This window comes from Phacochoerus africanus, chromosome 2 (genome assembly GCF_016906955.1).
Source record: "Phacochoerus africanus isolate WHEZ1 chromosome 2, ROS_Pafr_v1, whole genome shotgun sequence".
In the NCBI taxonomy this organism is placed as follows: Eukaryota; Metazoa; Chordata; class Mammalia; order Artiodactyla; family Suidae; genus Phacochoerus; species Phacochoerus africanus.
In genome coordinates this window covers 279,294,573-279,310,308 of record NC_062545.1, presented here as the reverse complement: position 1 = coordinate 279,310,308, position 15,736 = coordinate 279,294,573, and the positions used below count along the sequence as shown (strand labels likewise).

General features: G+C 67.6%; 3 protein-coding genes across 4 annotated transcripts; all 3 read left to right on the top strand.

Moving 5' to 3' along the window:
• Window positions 1-6: 6 nt before the first annotated feature.
• ANAPC2 (anaphase promoting complex subunit 2) lies at window positions 7-12,748 on the top strand. Of its 2 annotated transcripts, XM_047769041.1 has the most exons (14): window positions 7-158; window positions 434-1,056; window positions 1,996-2,128; window positions 3,043-3,217; window positions 3,611-3,730; window positions 3,969-4,086; window positions 4,576-4,757; window positions 4,958-5,099; window positions 5,381-5,456; window positions 5,546-5,749; window positions 9,176-9,305; window positions 9,534-9,769; window positions 9,875-10,106; window positions 12,640-12,748. In XM_047769041.1, exons 1-13 carry the CDS (start codon window positions 54-56, stop codon window positions 10,085-10,087), a joined length of 2,457 nt encoding a protein of 818 aa, XP_047624997.1. In that variant the 5' UTR covers window positions 7-53; the 3' UTR covers window positions 10,088-10,106; window positions 12,640-12,748. The 2 variants fall into 2 exon arrangements, with proteins under 2 accessions (XP_047624997.1, XP_047624996.1); XM_047769040.1 differs by lacking the exon at window positions 12,640-12,748 and having other exon boundaries at window positions 9,875-10,129.
• Window positions 10,416-13,374, top strand: TMEM210 (transmembrane protein 210). The gene is made up of 4 exons (XM_047769060.1): window positions 10,416-12,496; window positions 12,640-12,775; window positions 13,005-13,034; window positions 13,145-13,374. The coding sequence occupies exons 1-4, from the start codon at window positions 12,367-12,369 to the stop codon at window positions 13,323-13,325; spliced, it is 477 nt and encodes a 158-aa protein (XP_047625016.1). The 5' UTR covers window positions 10,416-12,366; the 3' UTR covers window positions 13,326-13,374.
• Window positions 13,375-13,490: 116 nt separating this feature from the next.
• On the top strand, window positions 13,491-15,474 carry LRRC26 (leucine rich repeat containing 26). Its single transcript, XM_047769052.1, has 2 exons — window positions 13,491-15,000; window positions 15,073-15,474. The coding sequence occupies exons 1-2, from the start codon at window positions 14,328-14,330 to the stop codon at window positions 15,393-15,395; spliced, it is 996 nt and encodes a 331-aa protein (XP_047625008.1). The 5' UTR covers window positions 13,491-14,327; the 3' UTR covers window positions 15,396-15,474.
• Window positions 15,475-15,736: the final 262 nt, after the last annotated feature.

Sequence of the window (15,736 nt, the reverse complement as noted above, 5' to 3'; positions counted from 1 at the left end):
CTGCGTCATCGCCCCGCGCCACACGGGGCGGCTCTGGGAGCTGGTGGGCGCAGATGGCGGCGGCGGAGCAGCAGAACGACCCCGGGCCTGCCCAGGAGCTGCTGGTAGCGTGGAATACCGTGAGCACCGGGCTGGTGCCGCCGGCCGCACTGGGACTGGTGAGGCCCGAGAAGAGGGCGGCGGGCCCGCGTGGGGTGCCCAGGACCCTGCGCGGCCTCTCCTCGGGTTTCTACGGGTCCCTGTGCCGCTTTTCTCCAGACTCCCTCCTGGTTCGACAGCCCTTTCCGAGAGTCGGCCGTGCATCCCTGCGGCGAAGCGCAGCGGCGTTTCCGTGGGCTCCCCTGCTCTCTGCCTTTCCCGCTTTGCCTGCCAGTAACCGTCTTCTCCATCTCTGCGTGGTGTTTCCTTCCACTCACAGTTTTCTGTAATCCAGGCATCCTCCCGGACCAGCGGCGCGGTCCCTCCAAAGGAGGAGGAGCTCCGGGCGGCGGTGGAGGTTCTCAGGAGCCACGGACTGCACTCGGTCCTGGAGGAATGGTTCGTAGAGGTGCTCCAGAATGACCTGCAGGCCAGCATCGCCCTCGAGTTCTGGAATACCATCTCCCAGCGCGAGAACTGCGCGGACGAGCCCCAGTGCCTTCTGCTGCTCCTCGATGCTTTCGGTCTGCTGGAGAGCCGCCTGGATCCCTACCTGCGGAGTCTAGAGCTCCTGGAGAAGTGGACTCGCCTGGGCTTGCTCATGGGCACTGGTGCCCAGGGGCTTCGCGAAAAGGTCCACACCACCGTGCGGGGCGTCCTGTTCTTTTCCACCCCCAGACCTTTTCAGGAGATGGTCCAGCGTCTCTATGGGCGCTTTCTGAGAGTGTACATGCAGAGTAAGAGAAAAGGGGAAGGAGGCACAGACCCTGAACTGGAGGGGGAGTTGGACAGCAGGTATGCCCGTCGCCGGTACTACCGCCTTCTGCAGAGCCCGCTGTGCGCCGGGTGTGGCAGTGACAAGCAACAGTGCTGGTGCCGCCAGGCACTGGAGCAGTTCCACCACCTCAGCCAAGTCCTGTGAGTACTTGCACCTGCGTTGCCTGTTCCTCCTGGCTCCTGCTTGCTCCTCTGGAGAGAGCTGGCGAGCCGGCTGGGGGCGGTCTCTGTCACCTGTCCTGGAAGTCAGGGACATGGCCACAGGAGGGGCTCCGGGAACACTGTGCTGGGAGTTTATGCCTTTCCACCTGGTCACAGGCGTGTTTGTCACTCACACTAGCTCGGGGTTTCACACGTTGCTTCTGCTAAGCCCGACAGGATCCCACATTTCCTGGGCCCTACAGCGCTCTGCTGTGCCTTCTGTAGCCTGTCGGGGTGGCGGTGGGGGAATGACGTTTATCCCTCGCGAAAGAGGGGCTTGCTGTTCTCCTGTCTTTAAGACAAGTTAGGAGATGAGCCCGACAGGCTGGGCGAACAGGTTGCTTTTGCGGCCTTTGAGAGGAGAGGCCTTTGTTGGTGTCCCAGCCAGGTCTTGTCGTGTGGACCCTCTGCTCTCAGTGGCCACTTGGGACAGTTTTGTTCCTTTCGGTGAAGGGGCAGCAGTGCAGCTTTATTTAGGCTTTGGGCTGGACCGAGGTGTGGCCCGTTACACGGAACCTGTCCTTCTCGGGAGTCTTGCTGTCACAGTCACGACACGCGTCGATGACTGAGGCAGCTGCAGTTATTTGTATGTGGCCAGAGTAGTGCTGTATTTAGCCGTTGTCTGAGGGCCCCTTCCAGGAGAGGCGTCCTCGGCCCCAGCAGCCAGCCATGGCGATTGCGTAGGGGAGGCCCTCGCCCCAGCCTGGGCAGAGGCCCGCAGGGGAGGGCAGCAGGGATTTGCCAGTGCTTTGTCCTCCTGGCGGCTTTTCCTCTGAGCCCATGGAGCAGTTGTGCCCCGGAGAGGGCGGCCCTGGGGAGGTGGGGCGAGGGCGGGTGCGTGTGTGCTCTGTGGGCTCCACGGCCAGGACTCTCCTCCAGACACAGGCTCAGTCTGCTGGAGCGGGTCAGCGCGGAGGCCGTGACCAGCACCCTGCACCAGGTGACCCGGGAGAGGATGGAGGACCGCTGTCGGGGCGAGTACGAGCGCTCCTTCTTGCGCGAGTTCCACAAGGTGAGGCGCCTCGGGCCCTGTCCCCGGAGACTGGGGTGGAGGTTTCTTGGACTTAGAAGGGGCTGGTCTGGAGTTCCCGTCGCGGCGCAGTGGGTTACGAATCCCACTAGGAACTGTGAGATTGCGGGTTCGATCCCTGGCCTCGCTCAGTGGGTTAGGGATCTGGCGTTGTCGTGAGCTGTGGTGTAGGCCGGCAGCTGTAGCCCTTATTAGACCTCTAGCCTGGGAACCTCTGTGTGCCTCGGGTGCGGCCCTAAAAAGACAAAAGAAAAGCGGTCAGTGTGTGGAGACTGGAGTGAATTAGCACTTTGCTGGGGATGGAAGCTGTTTTGGTGCTGGGTGGAGGCTGGCCATTTTGTGCCCACCCCGGTGACAGCGAGGAGGAGTCTGTGCCGTTGCCGTGAGGTCTGTGCAGGATCGCGTGGTTGGAGGCAGTGCCAGGGCCTGAGGTGTCCCACTGAGGGGGCTTCGGGATATCCAGGCTGTGGGGCGTGGTTCAGGGCTCTGCTCTGGGGCCCACCACGCTGCTCCCACTTCCCCTGTTCGCTCCCCCGCGTCCTGGCCTGGGTTTCCTGACTGTGGGTGAGCTGCACGTGGCGGTGGTGTTTAAAACGAGCGTGCCCGCCGTGGGGTCTGGTGCGAGCCCAAGGCCCCAGGGAAGGTCTGCCGCGCCCAGGCAGCGGTGGGGGACGCGCGAGGCCTCCGTGCCGCAGCGTCTCCTGTCAACCCACCTGCCCACCCTCAGGGACGTCCCGCCAAACGCCGCCTGGGGGGCTTGCTGGGTGTGTCACCCGCCGGGTGTGTCTGTCCACCCGGATGTGGCGCCCTGCATCAGGGCCACTGTTGGCAGAGGTGAGGGTGGGTTCCGGGTGCTCTGGCCTCGGGGATTCCCCACGGCTGTGCTCTCCCCCCAGTGGATCGAGAGGGTGGTCGGCTGGCTGGGCAAGGTGTTCCTGCAGGAAGGCCCCTCCAGGCCCGCGTCGGCGGAGGCCGGCAGCACGCTGCGCCGCTGGCGCTGCCACGTGCAGAGGTTCTTCTACCGCATCTACGCGGGTCTGCGCATCGAGGAGCTTTTCAGCATCATCCGAGGTCAGCCCCGCCCGCCCGGGGGACCTTCCCAGCCCCTCTGGCCTCCAGCTCTTGGCGGGGGGTGCTGTGGGGGGCGGATCTGGGCCTTGGGGTCTTGAGCAGAGCTGGCCCCAGCCCGGGGTCTGGATCGGGGCGGGTGAGCCTGGTCGCTGTTCTGGGCAGGCCCTTTGGGCAGCTCTGGGCTGGCTCTGGGCATCACTTTGTCTCCCCGGGGTGGCGGTGGTCAAGTGTGCGGGCACAGGGAGCGTGAGGGCTGCACGAGGCCGGAGCAGGCGCCTTGCCGCAGCCCGCAGAGGCCTGGCTGCTCGCTCTGGGCTGCTGCCGGGCGTCTTTCTGCGTGCACAGTGTGTGCGCGCCCGTGTGCGTGTGCCAGGACCAGGCCTCTTCCCGCAGACTTCCCAGACTCCCGGCCGGCCATCGAGGACCTCAAATACTGCCTGGAGAGGACCGACCAGCGGCAGCAGCTGCTCGTGTCCCTCAAGGCTGCCCTGGAGACGCGGCTCCTCCACCCAGGTCCGCCGCGGCTGCCGGCTCGCCCGTCACCTCGGGGCCCAGACCCGGGAGCCAGGGGTCCAGGCTCCCAACCCCGGGGCCTGCGGCGGGTGGGGTGAAGAGGCGGCCCTGGGCCCTCAGGCTCAGAGTAGCCCCTGCCCGGGAGGGGAACGTGGAGGGGGCGGCGGCGCACGCGGGCCGCTCCCCGCCCATCGCCTGGGTCTCCCTCCCGTGACCTTGGTCCCCCCCGCCCGGCCAGGCGTGAGCACCTGCGACATCATCACCCTGTACATCTCTGCCATCAAGGCGCTGCGCGCGCTGGACCCATCCATGGTCGTCCTGGACGTGGCCTGTGAGCCCATCCGCCGCTACCTGAGGTGGGCCCCGCGGGCCGACCCCGGGCGCTGCCCAGCGTCGCTGCGCACCTCACACCCCCACCCCCGCCCTGCGCAGCGGTGCCTGGCCCTCACCGGGCTCCGGGCTGAGCGGCAGCGAGATGCCTCGTGTTCCGCTTTTTCTCCCGCGAAGGGTAGACTCCGCTTGTCTGTTGGAGACAGAGTGTGTGTCTTGTGTGTGTGTGAGAGAGCAAAAGAGCGTGTGAAGCGGGGTCCCGCCCAGCCACCCAGTGCCTGCGGGCAGCATCTGGAGCTGGCCCGATTCACAGCTGCTGCCTCGGCCACCAGTGGCCTGGCCTTGGGTCTGTGTAGTCCTTGGCTCCTGCTCTCGGACGACCGTGGCTTTCTAATCGGGTGGGGGGGGGGGAGCGGTCACACAGGCTCACTGTTAGCATGTGGCTGCCGGCTGCTGGCGTCACGGGGGGTCGTGGGGGCCGGCGGAGCCGGCGGTGAGGGCCTCGCACCTGGCAGGACGCGTGAGGACACGGTGCGGCAGATCGTGGCGGGGCTGACCGGGGACTCGGATGGCACGGGGGACCTGGCTGTCGAGCTGTCCAAGACGGACCCGGCAAGCCTAGAGACTGGCCAGGACAGCGAGGACGACTCTGGCGAGCCGGAGGACTGGGTGCCCGACCCTGTGGACGCAGACCCAGGTCAGAGCCTGCCCGCCCGCCGGGCTCCGGGCTGTGGGGCGGGCGCAGCCGGGCCAGCGCTCTGCTCTGTTGGTTGCTCTGGAGCTTGAGGGAGCCCGGGGGCCGTGCCCGCCTCGGCCTGGCTCCCCAGGTGTTTCGTGTGCCTCAGGCGGGCCCCGCCTCCGTCTCCGGAGGCGCCAGCGGTGCCCTGTGCCGTGCAGGCAAGTCCAGCTCCAGACGGCGCTCCTCGGACATCATCAGCCTGCTGGTCAGCATCTACGGCAGCAAGGACCTCTTCATCAACGAGTACCGCTCGCTGCTGGCTGACCGCCTCCTGCACCAGTTCAGCTTCAGCCCTGAGCGGTGAGGCCCGCCGCACCTCTGTCAGCCCTGGGCGCCGCGCCGGGCCCCTGAAGCCTGGCAGGGACGGCCTGTGCCCAGCTGCTGCCCCGGGGAGGCCAGGGGCGAGGGGCTGTGGGACGCGGGACTTCCTGGCCTCCTGGGGATGGGGCGGGCGCAGGGCTCGGCCTCGCCTCCTGCCCGGGTGTGTCCTGCCCTGGGAGGGCGGCTGCAGCCCCTGGGGACGCGGCTGCAGGGGCTGGCTGGGTGGGCGCGGCGCCCCCTCTGACGCGGCGTCCTTCCAGGGAGATCCGCAACGTGGAGCTGCTGAAGCTGCGCTTTGGCGAGGCCCCGATGCACTTCTGCGAAGTCATGCTCAAGGTGGGCGCCCGGAGCTCCCCGCCGCAGCCCGGCCCCCGCCCCGCGGCCCCGGCCGTCACGAGGCCCCGTCTCCCCCCCTCCAACCCCAGGACATGGCAGACTCGCGCCGCATCAACGCCAACATCCGCGAGGAGGACGAGAAGCGGCCGCCGGAGGAGCAGCCGCCGTTCGGGGTTTACGCCGTCATCCTGTCCAGCGAGTTCTGGCCGCCCTTCAAGGACGAGAAGCTGGAGGTCCCGGAGGACATCCGCGAGGCGCTGGAGGTTTACTGCAGGAAGTACGAGAAGCTCAAGGTACTGCCGCGCCTGTGTGGGGCCCCGTGGCCCCAGCCCGCCGTCCCGGGAGCCCGTGGGCGCATGGGCGCCAGGAGCCGGCTTGCTGCCCGGGGTCCTCTTCCCCTGTCCCCTCGGCCTCAGGACTAGGGGCCGCTGCTGTGCTTACAGAGTTGGGGGCCAGGCCTCCCCCAGGGGTGTCTGCCCGGGAGCCGCCTCCAGGGGAGCCTCCGGGTTGCGCCTGAGGCACTTGAGCTCCGTGACCCTCCCCGTCCCGCGCCTCCGCGGCTTCGTCCCTGGGAGCTGTGCCTTGGGGTCAGGATGCCCCAGGATCGGGCGAGATTGGGGGGGGGGGGCCCGTTGGCCGAGTGTCTCCCTCATCCCATCCGTCCTGGGGCCTGGGGCCGGCGTCGGGGGCAGAGGCGAGGGTGGGTGGAGCCTGGCCTGGGCGGGGTCTGCGGCCTGAGGACCCTTCCTTCCCTGGGGAGGCTCGGGGCAGGCGCCTCGGCAGAGAGGCAGGGCCAGGAGGCTCTCCCGGGTTTCTGGGTGCAGGTGGAGAGGCAGGTTTCTGGCTGATCAGGCTGACTGGGGTGTGGGGCCCGCGTGGCCACAGGTCTCCAGGGTGCAGACCCCCAGCCCTGGAGGGATTTGGGACACCCCTGGAGATGGGGGGCCAGAAGTCAGGGCTCGGAGACCCCTCGTACCGGAGTGGCAGGGCCAGGCCAGCGAGAGGGGTGGCGGCTCGTCCGGCTTAGCTGTCTAGATGCGGCTGCTGTTAAGGCTTCTCGTTCTTGAGGGACAGGACGGTGCAGGGCGGCCGGTCCCTGCGGGGGGTGGCCTGGCAGGGAGCCGGGGTGTGGTCAGCCCCGCACGAGGGAGGTGCAGGGCCCCCCCACGCTCCCTGCTCCTACCTGGGTGTGGGGCCTTGGCACTGCACGCCCACCTTCCTGGTGGGGGATGTCTGTGTGGCGGCCCGTGTGCTCGGCGCCCTGCTGCACACGGCCTCCCGCTGCTCCAGCACACCTGCCAGCGGAGGCCCCGCTGCCTTCCACCTGAGTTCCGTCCTGGACTGACCCAGACGCAGCCCAGGACACCTGGTCTAAACCCAGCCGGACGCCAGAGTGGCCACAGCCAGCCCCGGAGCTGGGCCAGAGGCAGGCCTGCGGCCATGTGCCTCTGCCTCCCTCCAGCCAGGCTCCCAGCCCCAGGTCTGTGCCGACCTCGTGCCTCGCACCTGCCTGACTCTGGGCTGGCGTGAGGGTGGTAAAGGTCATGGCCTTGGTGCCAGAGGGCCTGCTGGTGACCCGGGCGAGCTGCCAGCCGTGTCTCCGTTTTCTCTCCACGAAGTGGGCTTGGTCCTTGCCTCCCCACTCAGAGCTGAGGGGCTGTGGGCCGACTCAGCAGCGCCTGGCCCGGCGTGGCGGCCGGGACCGAGCCCCGCAGATGGGCCTTAAGCAGCACGGAGCTCTCGTCTCAGGTCAGGCGGCCAGAAGCTGAGGATCGGGGTCCACAGGGCTCCCTCCCGAGGCTCCAAGAGAGGGCGTCCCTGCCTCTTTCAGGCCTCACTCCTCGGCCTGTAGGCACATCGCTCTGTCCCCTGCCTCTTGGCCCACGGCCTCTCCTGCTGTCCCTGTCCCTCTTCTTACAAGGACACCAGTCCTACCAGATTAAGGGCCCACTGTACCCCAGGACGACCTCGCTTTAACCACACGGGAATAACTTCATTTCCCAGGTAGCTTCGGAGGCCCCCCGGGGGTCAGGGCTTCAGCATCTTTTGGGGGGGGGGTGTCGCACTTCAGGCCATAGGAGCCTGTCCTCTGGACCCCCAAACCTCACGTCCTTCTCACGCGCAGAGTACATTCAGCCCAGCTGAGCCTTCCTGGAGTGTTCCCCTTCCAGCAGCTCAGAGCCCAAACCTCCACATGTAAACCATGTCTGCGAGCTCCCCTGTTGGACAGCGGGGTAAGGACCTGACGCTGTCACTGCAGCGGCTCAGGTCTCTGCTGTGGCGTGGGTTCCATCCCTGACCTGGACCATCCACGTCCCAAGGGCGTGGCCAAAAAGAAAGTTTAAAGCAAACAAATAGCATCTAGGCTGGGTGAGGGGAGAACTGGGGCACAGTTCTTCAGCTGTGAACCTGTGAAGCCAGCTGAGCACCTCGCTGCTTCCCACGTCTGGTGATGGGCAGACAGCCCCGCTCCACGGGCGACAGGGAAGGGCCCGCCCCTGAGCAGGGCTGAAATCCGGGGAGGGAATTTGGCCCCGCGGCTGGGCTGGGCTGGGGCGCGCTCTGCCAGGCCAGGCCAGGTATCTGGTATCTGCATCTCCGAGGCTCTGCCCGAGCCGAGCCAGGCTCCTGCCTGGCTGGCCCTCCCTTTCCGTTCAGGCTGATGTCGTTTCCACTGGTAGAAAATTCTCCGAACCCTTGTTGGCCTCCGCGCGGTTCACGGTCCAGTCCCTTGATGGGGCTCTGACTGTCCTGGCTTTCCTGCCGGCGGCCGCTGCTGGTTGCTGCCACCCTGACATACGTCACCTCTGGGGCCCCTCGACTCCCCAGAGCATGTGGGAAGATGCCAGGCGCCGGGTGCTGGTTCCTTGGTGCTTGTACCGATTTCTTCCTGGTTTCCCTCCCGTGGCCTGCAAACTGTAAGGAGCAGCCAGGCCGCACCTTCCCGGCTTGGAAATCGCAGCCAAACGTCAGGTGCCGCTTGCCACCCTCCACGATCCGTCCCTGCCGCTGCACAACAAGCTTGCCTGTTCTCCAGCTCCAGCGACAGGGTCCTCCTTTCAGCAGACCTCTTGAGGACGGCCTCTGCCGTCTCTCTACCAAGGCTCTCCGCGGGGCAATGCAGGCTTTTAGGAGCGCGCAGCTCACAGCTCTCCCAGCTCCCCCTGCCCCTCAACACCACGGCTGCTTGCACTTTTTTTTTTCTCTTGAAGTTTGTAACAGCAGCACCCTCAGCCTCCTCCTGGGGCTGCTGTCACAAAGGACCAAGAAGCAGGTGGCTTAGAACGACAGGAACGTAGCGGCGGAGGCCAGGGTCTGGGCTGGAGCTGTCAGCCTGGCTGTGCGCCTTCTGGGGGCCGCAGGCGAGCCCTCTTGCCTCATGCAGCCGCAGCGGTGCCTCTGTCTTCCCCCGTGTGTGTGCAGCCACCGCCCTCTGGGCCACCAGTGGTGGTAGGTGAGGGCCCACGTTACTCCAGGACCACCAGCCTTGTCTTCACTTGTGACACCTGCAGAGGCACTGTTCCCACGTCAGATCACAGTCTGAGGTCCGGGATTGAGACGGGACGTTCCCGGGGGCATGGTGGCCCTCCCCACTCACTTGTGCTGCTACGCAGCAGGAGCTGGGCCCTGCCGTGTGCTCCCCTGCCTGTGGTGGTGGGGAGGGGGGCCCGAGCCAGCAGAGCAGCTGGGCTGCCTGTGCTGACCCCAGCCCTCCCCAGGCCATGCGGACACTCAGCTGGAAGCACACCCTGGGCCTGGTGACCATGGATGTGGAGCTGGCCGACCGCACCCTGTCTGTGGCCGTGACCCCTGTGCAGGCAGTGGTCTTGCTGTACTTCCAGGACCAAGGTGAGCCCGTGCTCCCAGGGCCAGTGCCGGGCACTGCTCTGTGTCTGCAGAGGGCAGCCCTGGCCCAGGTGGCCCAAGGTCACGCAGGCAACAGCCCCTTCCTGTGCCCCCCACCCCCTCGCCCGGCTGGGCCGTCTGAGTCCTGCTGAGCTGGGTCCCGGGTTCTGGGAGGCAGGGTGGCCCCCAGTGCACCCAGTGTGCCTGCCCCCCCCCCTCCACCGCCCACAGCCAGCTGGACCCTGGAGGAGCTGAGCAAGGCAGTGAAGATGCCCGTGGCGCTGCTGCGGCGGCGCATGTCGGTGTGGCTGCAGCAGGGTGTGCTGCGCGAGGAGCCGGCCGGCACCTTCTCGGTGGTGGAGGAGGAGCGGCCCCAGGACCGGGACAGCATGGTGCTCATCGACAGTGACGACGAGAGCGACTCGGGCATGGCCTCGCAGGCCGACCAGAAGGAGGAGGAGCTGCTGGTGCGCCGGGGGCGGGGGCGGCGCCCGGCTTGGCCTCCGGTGAGGTGGCGGCCCTGCGGGGGGGGGGGGGGCCCGCCCGCCCACTGAGCCGCCGCTGTCCCCCAGCTCTTCTGGACATACATCCAGGCCATGCTGACCAACCTGGAGAGCCTCTCGCTGGAGCGCATCTACAGCATGCTGCGCATGTTCGTGGTGACCGGCCCCGCGCTGGCTGAGATCGACCTGCAGGAGCTGCAGGGCTTCCTGCAGAAGAAAGTGCGGGACCAGCAGCTCGTCTACGCCGCCGGCGTCTACCGCCTGCCCAAGAGCTGCGGCTGACACGCCCGTCCCGCACCGAGTAAAGCAGACCTTTCCTCTGCCTCTCGCTGTCCTGCTGGCTTTGTGGGCCCTCGCGGGCACGTGATGCAGGCTGTCCCTCTGGCGGGGCCTGGCCCCCCGGGGGCACATGCAGGAAGCCGCGCGGCTGTTTGGGTTCCAGGCCAGGAGGGGTCCTGGCACGTCAGGCTTGTGGCTCGGCCAGGCCTGTGGCTTGGCCAGAGCTCACAGGGCTCAGCAGCCTGGCTCCAGCTCGAGCCTCACTGCTCGGGCCTCTTTTTTTTTTTTTTTTTTTTTTTTCCGGCCACACCTGTAGCATGCGGAAGCTACCGGGCCAGGGATCCGGCCTGAGCTCAGTGACAGTGCTGAATCCTTAAGTGCTGGGCCACCGGGGAACCCTGCACCCCTCTGGCCCCAGACAGGAGCCCTCAGGTCACCCTCGCTCTGTCTGTCCTGTGGGTCCAGCTCCCCACGGCTGCTGCTGGGGCCTGTGGGCGCTGTCAGAACATGTGGGATGTGTGGTGGCCGGGAGTCCCCAGTTAAGCCAAGGCACGAGGAGCTGCCTGGGACTTGCTTAGGGTCAGGTGGCTTACAGTGACATGTGCTTTCAGCAAGGCCAATTCCTGGAGTTCCCTGGTGGCTCAGCGCTTAAGGACGGGGAGTTGTCACTGCTGTGGCTCACCCGGCCTGGGAATGAGCAGGTCGTGGGTGCAGCCAGAAAGAAAAAAGAGGCCAGTTCCTGCCCCAGCCCCACTACAGGGTCAGGAGCCAGCCGGGGGCCCAGTGAATCCAGCTGTCCGCGGACTGCCGCACAGGCCTGTCGTCTCCAAGGCCAGTACCGGGTGCCAGCGTTGTCCTTGTGCTAAGGCTCCAGGAGGCAGGGAAGGCATTGGCTCTGCCAGGCCTGGGGCCTTCAGAGTTGTGCTGAGCAGTGCAGCCTCCATGGCCCCGATCTTGCTTTGTCAGGCTGGAGCCGCTCTAGCCTGGTGTCCCTGTCCCCGCAGGTAACAGTGGCCCTTTGGGACGAGCGTCTCCTCTGTCCTGCCCACTGCATTCCCAGGCCTGACACCAGCTTCAGGCAGGCTGGGCCACAGCCCCCCCGCCCTCCTCTTTGGCCTGTTCTGCACGGGGGCCCTAACGTGGGTCCCGTTTCTGGGGCTTTGCCTTCTTAGCCAGAGGATTCTGTTTGCCACAGAGGAAGAAGGGACGAGATGCTCGGCTTTAGCGCCGTGGGGACAGACAGGCCAAGCGCCCCCCCACCTGGGCTCCACCGGGCCCACCCCGCTGGGGCAGGCTGTGCTCTTGGTCACAAGGGGGGCTTCTTGCCTGGTACTGGGCTGGCCTTGCCTTTGCCTCCCCAGCCAGGAGGCAGACCCGCTGGACTGGCCTGGCAGGATGGTAGTGCCAGCTGCCAGGCACGGACACACCTGCTCTGCGTCCCTTCGGACTTGTTTGTGGACAAGTGTGGTAAAACCCAGTGTCTCAGGTCACACATCACCCAACAGGTGCAGAGGTGTGCCAGGAGCTGCCACCAGGAGGGGGCACCTGTGTGAGGGTCGGGGAGGTCCCCAGTGACCGGGGGTTGGCTGTAACCCAGTGGTGCCCTCCGCCCTGCCCCCCGTTCCCTGTAGGGTCAGCCGTGGTGCTGGTATTTCCTCCTGCTGCCTGCGTTTGCTTGGCAGAGCCTTAGGGGAGGAGGGCGGGGAGCCAGCCTCCTGTGGGCAGTGCTCGCCTGTTCTGCGGGAAGCTGCGTGGGGAACAGACCTCAGAGGGGGCAGTGGGGTCTGGCTGTAATGACACATTTTAGCCAGAGCCTCCGGTGCTGTCTGCGTCCGTTTCTGAGCTGCCTGTTCTAGAGGGTGCCTGGGAACAGTGCTTGGCCATTGTGGGGGCAGGCCCACCCCCAGCCTCCCTAGGCCCCTGCTTGTCCCAGTCTTGGGGGGAGGATGGTGACCCACAGCGGTCCTTATCCTGACCTGGGTTGACCACCGTGGACCCGCTGGGTTTCCAGACCACTGCCCCCGCAGCCCCGGGGCCCAGCTGCAGGCCCTGCCCCCTTCACTGTGAAGGGCTGTCCCTCCAAGACCAGGGCAGCCCTGTCAGCCTCTGCCTTGGACCCGGCCAGGCACACCTGGATGACTCCCAGGCCCCTGCCCCCTGAGCCGGGGCCGCCCGCCCAGGGCGCCTCGAATCCCAGCACCCAGCACCCAAGGGCAGTGCAGCACACGGGCCCTGCCCCCGCCCCCGGCCTCACAGCCCCACTGTGAGGTCAGCACCTTCCGATGAGTTCCGTCCAGAGGTGTGCCGCGGGGCGGGGGCTGGACATGGCCCCCTGTCCCCAGCCTGACTCCTGCCTGCTTGGCAGCCCGCTTGGCCTGCTGTGTTTGTCCCTTTTGTCCATCCCTGCTGCAGGTGCCTCCTCTTGTCCCCAAGCCCCGCCCCCAGCCAGGGCCCCTCCCTCGTCCTGCTGGCCCACCGGGGTGCGGGGTGGCCTCGGGGGCCATCCGCTGGCAGGTGACGACAGACCCTTGGCCTTGTGGGCCCTGTCTCTGCAGCTGGAACCTACTGCGAGTGCAGCCTTGGCCTCAGCCGCGAGGCCCTCATTGCCCTGCTGGTGGTGCTGGCGGGTGTCAGCGCCAGCTGCTTCTGCGCCCTCGTCATTGTGGCGATTGGCGTCATTCGAGCCAAGGGGTGCGTGAGCCCCGGGGTCAGGGTGGGTGGATGAGGGCCTCTCCGCTACGCTGCCCATCCCAGGCCCTTGGTCTTGCCAGGGGAGGGCCCTCTGCTCCTGGGCGAGGTCGCCAGGGACTTGGGAATGGTGTTTCCCAGGCTGGACTGGGGAGAGGGGTGCGGAGCACTTCTGGGCTCTTGGAGGCCACCCCCACTGTTCCCGGACTCACACCTTACCTTTGCCCCCCAGTGAAACATGCCCTGGACACATGGACAGCAGGTGAGTGACTCCAGGGGAGGACCCTGAGGGTGAGCTGGGGTCCCTGCTGCTGGCCCCGGGGAGGGTGGCTCGGATACGTAAGGCCGCCTGACCTGGACCGTGCTGTGCAGGTTGGTGGGGCACTTTGGGGTTCAGGAGGATCGCATGGACCTGCACACGGTGCACGTGGAGTCCCACCTCATGGACCCCGACCTGGACGCCTCCATGATGCCTCCCCTGGAAGATCAAGGCCTCACAGCTATCACCATGGACTCCGGGAACCTGGAGGAGCCGCCCGCCCCCACCACCTGAGTAGGGCTTGGGGCAGCTCAGGGAGGGGAAATAAATAGTATTTAGTGCTTCTGAGCCTCCCCCTGCTGCCCCCGGGAGCCCCTGTGCAGATGCCTTCTGGGCCGTGGGAAGGGTGTGGGCGCACACACTCGGGTCGCCTCCTTTATCTTCAGTGGGGTGCCCAGTGCCCGTGCTAGGCGCCTCCTGTCCACCTTCCAGGGTAGGGAGCCCCACCCCTGGTCCTTCCACTTCCTCCTGTCGTGGCCTCAGCCCGGCTCGTTCCTGCTGCTTTGTCCCATGAAGCTGGCAGGCCCGGGTGGGCCCTTGCCACCCCACCCCCACCCCAGGGAACCGATGCAACTCCGGTGACTCCAGAGGGAGCAGTGTTTGACAGGAGGATTTGGGCTGGTGCCCCTGCGCCACCCACAGTCTCCTTGAAGTTCCGGGAGAGTCCTTGGAGGGCAGGGTGCGGCAGGAGTGACAATGCCCCCTGCTTCTGCAGGTGTGCAGCCCTCTACCCCCCTAGCCTGTCCTCTGGGCTCAGGCTGAATAGGGTGCTTGTGCCCCAGCAGTCATTCGCCATGGGGCTGCGTGTGCATGTGTGCGCTGGGATCACGTTGTGGCACCAGAGACGGGCGGAGATTGGGCTCCCTCCAGGTCCCATTCCGTGTGTCCATCCCTGAGTTTGATGTTCGGTGGCGGGGGCGACGGACGGTGTGGTCCAGTTGCTCAGGCCTCACCAGGGTGTGGGGTGGTGGACCACGCCGATGGTCAGGTGAAGAGAGGGGTGGCTTCTTGTCAGTGCTGCTGCTGGAGTGGAGCCAAGGAGAGCTCAGAGCTTCGGGACAGGTGGCTGGCAGTGCCCGGCGCTGGCTGTGTGCCCAGCCTCCACCCTAGGCGCGGGACCAGCTGTGGGACAGGAACTGCCTGCACTTGGGCCGGAGAGTTAATATTTGTGCCGGCGCCCCAGGGACGGACAGGCTCCAGAGACGCGCCGGCAGCTGGCCTCCAACTGGTGCCCCCATGGGCAGCCCCTCCTTTCTCTCGCGGCGGCTGCCGCCGCTGTGGCTACTGCTGCTGTCGCCGTGGCCAGTCTGGACCCAGGCGCTCCCAGCAGCCACCCCCTCCGGACCCCCGGGCGCCCCGGACTGCCCGGAGGCGTGCGTGTGCGCTCCGGGCGGCCAGGCCAACTGCTCCGGGCGCGCGCTGCCCGCCGTGCCGGGGGGCCTGAGAAAGAGCGTGCGTATTCTGCTGCTGGACCACAACCGCGTGCAGGCGCTGCCGCCCGGCGCCTTCGTGGGCGCTGGCGCGCTGCTACGTCTGGACCTGCGCGAGAACGGCCTGCGCTGGGTGCACGCGTGGGCCTTCTGGGGCCTGGGCGCGCTGCAGCAGCTCGACCTCAGCGCCAACCAGCTGGAGGTGCTGGTGCCCGGCACCTTCGTGCCACTGCGGGCGCTGCGCGACCTCTCGCTGGCGGGTAACCGGCTGGCGCGCCTGGAGCCCGCCGCGCTGGGCGCGCTCCCGCTGCTGCGCGCGCTCAACCTGCGGGACAACGAGCTGCCGGCGCTCGCGCGGGGTCTCCTGGCCGGCCTGCCTGCCCTCGACACGCTGCGCCTGCGCGGCAACCCCTGGGCCTGCGGCTGCGCGCTGCGCCCGCTCTGCGCCTGGCTGCGCCGGCACCCGAGCAGCGCGCCAGGTGAGCCCTCGGGAGCGCGGGCGGGGCCGGGCCCTCGCCGCCGCCGCCTGACGCCGCGCCCGTGTCCCGCAGAGGCCGAGACGCTGCTCTGCGTGTCACCCGGGCGCCTGACGTTCAGCCCCTTGGCCGCTCTCCCCGACGCCGCCTTCAGCCGCTGCGCACAGCCGCTTGCCCTGCGCGACCTGGCCGTGGTCTACGCGCTCGGGCCGGCCTCCTTCCTCGCCAGCCTGGCCGCCTGCCTGGGGCTGGGCTCGCTGCTCACCGCCTGCCGCGCGCGCCGCCACCGCGCCGCCGCCGCCGCCCGCCACCGGCCGAAGAGACTGCCGGAGCCCGGTTCCGGCACCGCCTCGCCCGCGGACCCCGGGAGCCCTGCGGCCGGCACCGCCCAAGCGTGAGCGGGCTGCGGCTGCCCTCGGCTCTTGCCCGGTCCCCTCTTTCACACTCCCTGCAGGCAACAAGCGACACTGATCGAAAGTTTCGTGACATTCCTTTTGGCATCACCACTGCACACACCGGGTCGGGGGTCGGTGCGCGCCGGGCCCCTGGGGCAGCGGGGCAGCGCGCGGTCGCGCACGAGGAGCGGGGGAGGCACGCGCCTGGACACGGGAAGGGCTGGGCCTGTACAAGGCGGCGCGCAGGGCTGAGGACAGTCCCGAGCTAGCGTCTGGGGAGGCCCATCCTGGGCAGCAGGCCAGAGGAGGCCAAGAGAAGGCTCAGCCCTCGCGGAGTCCGGAAA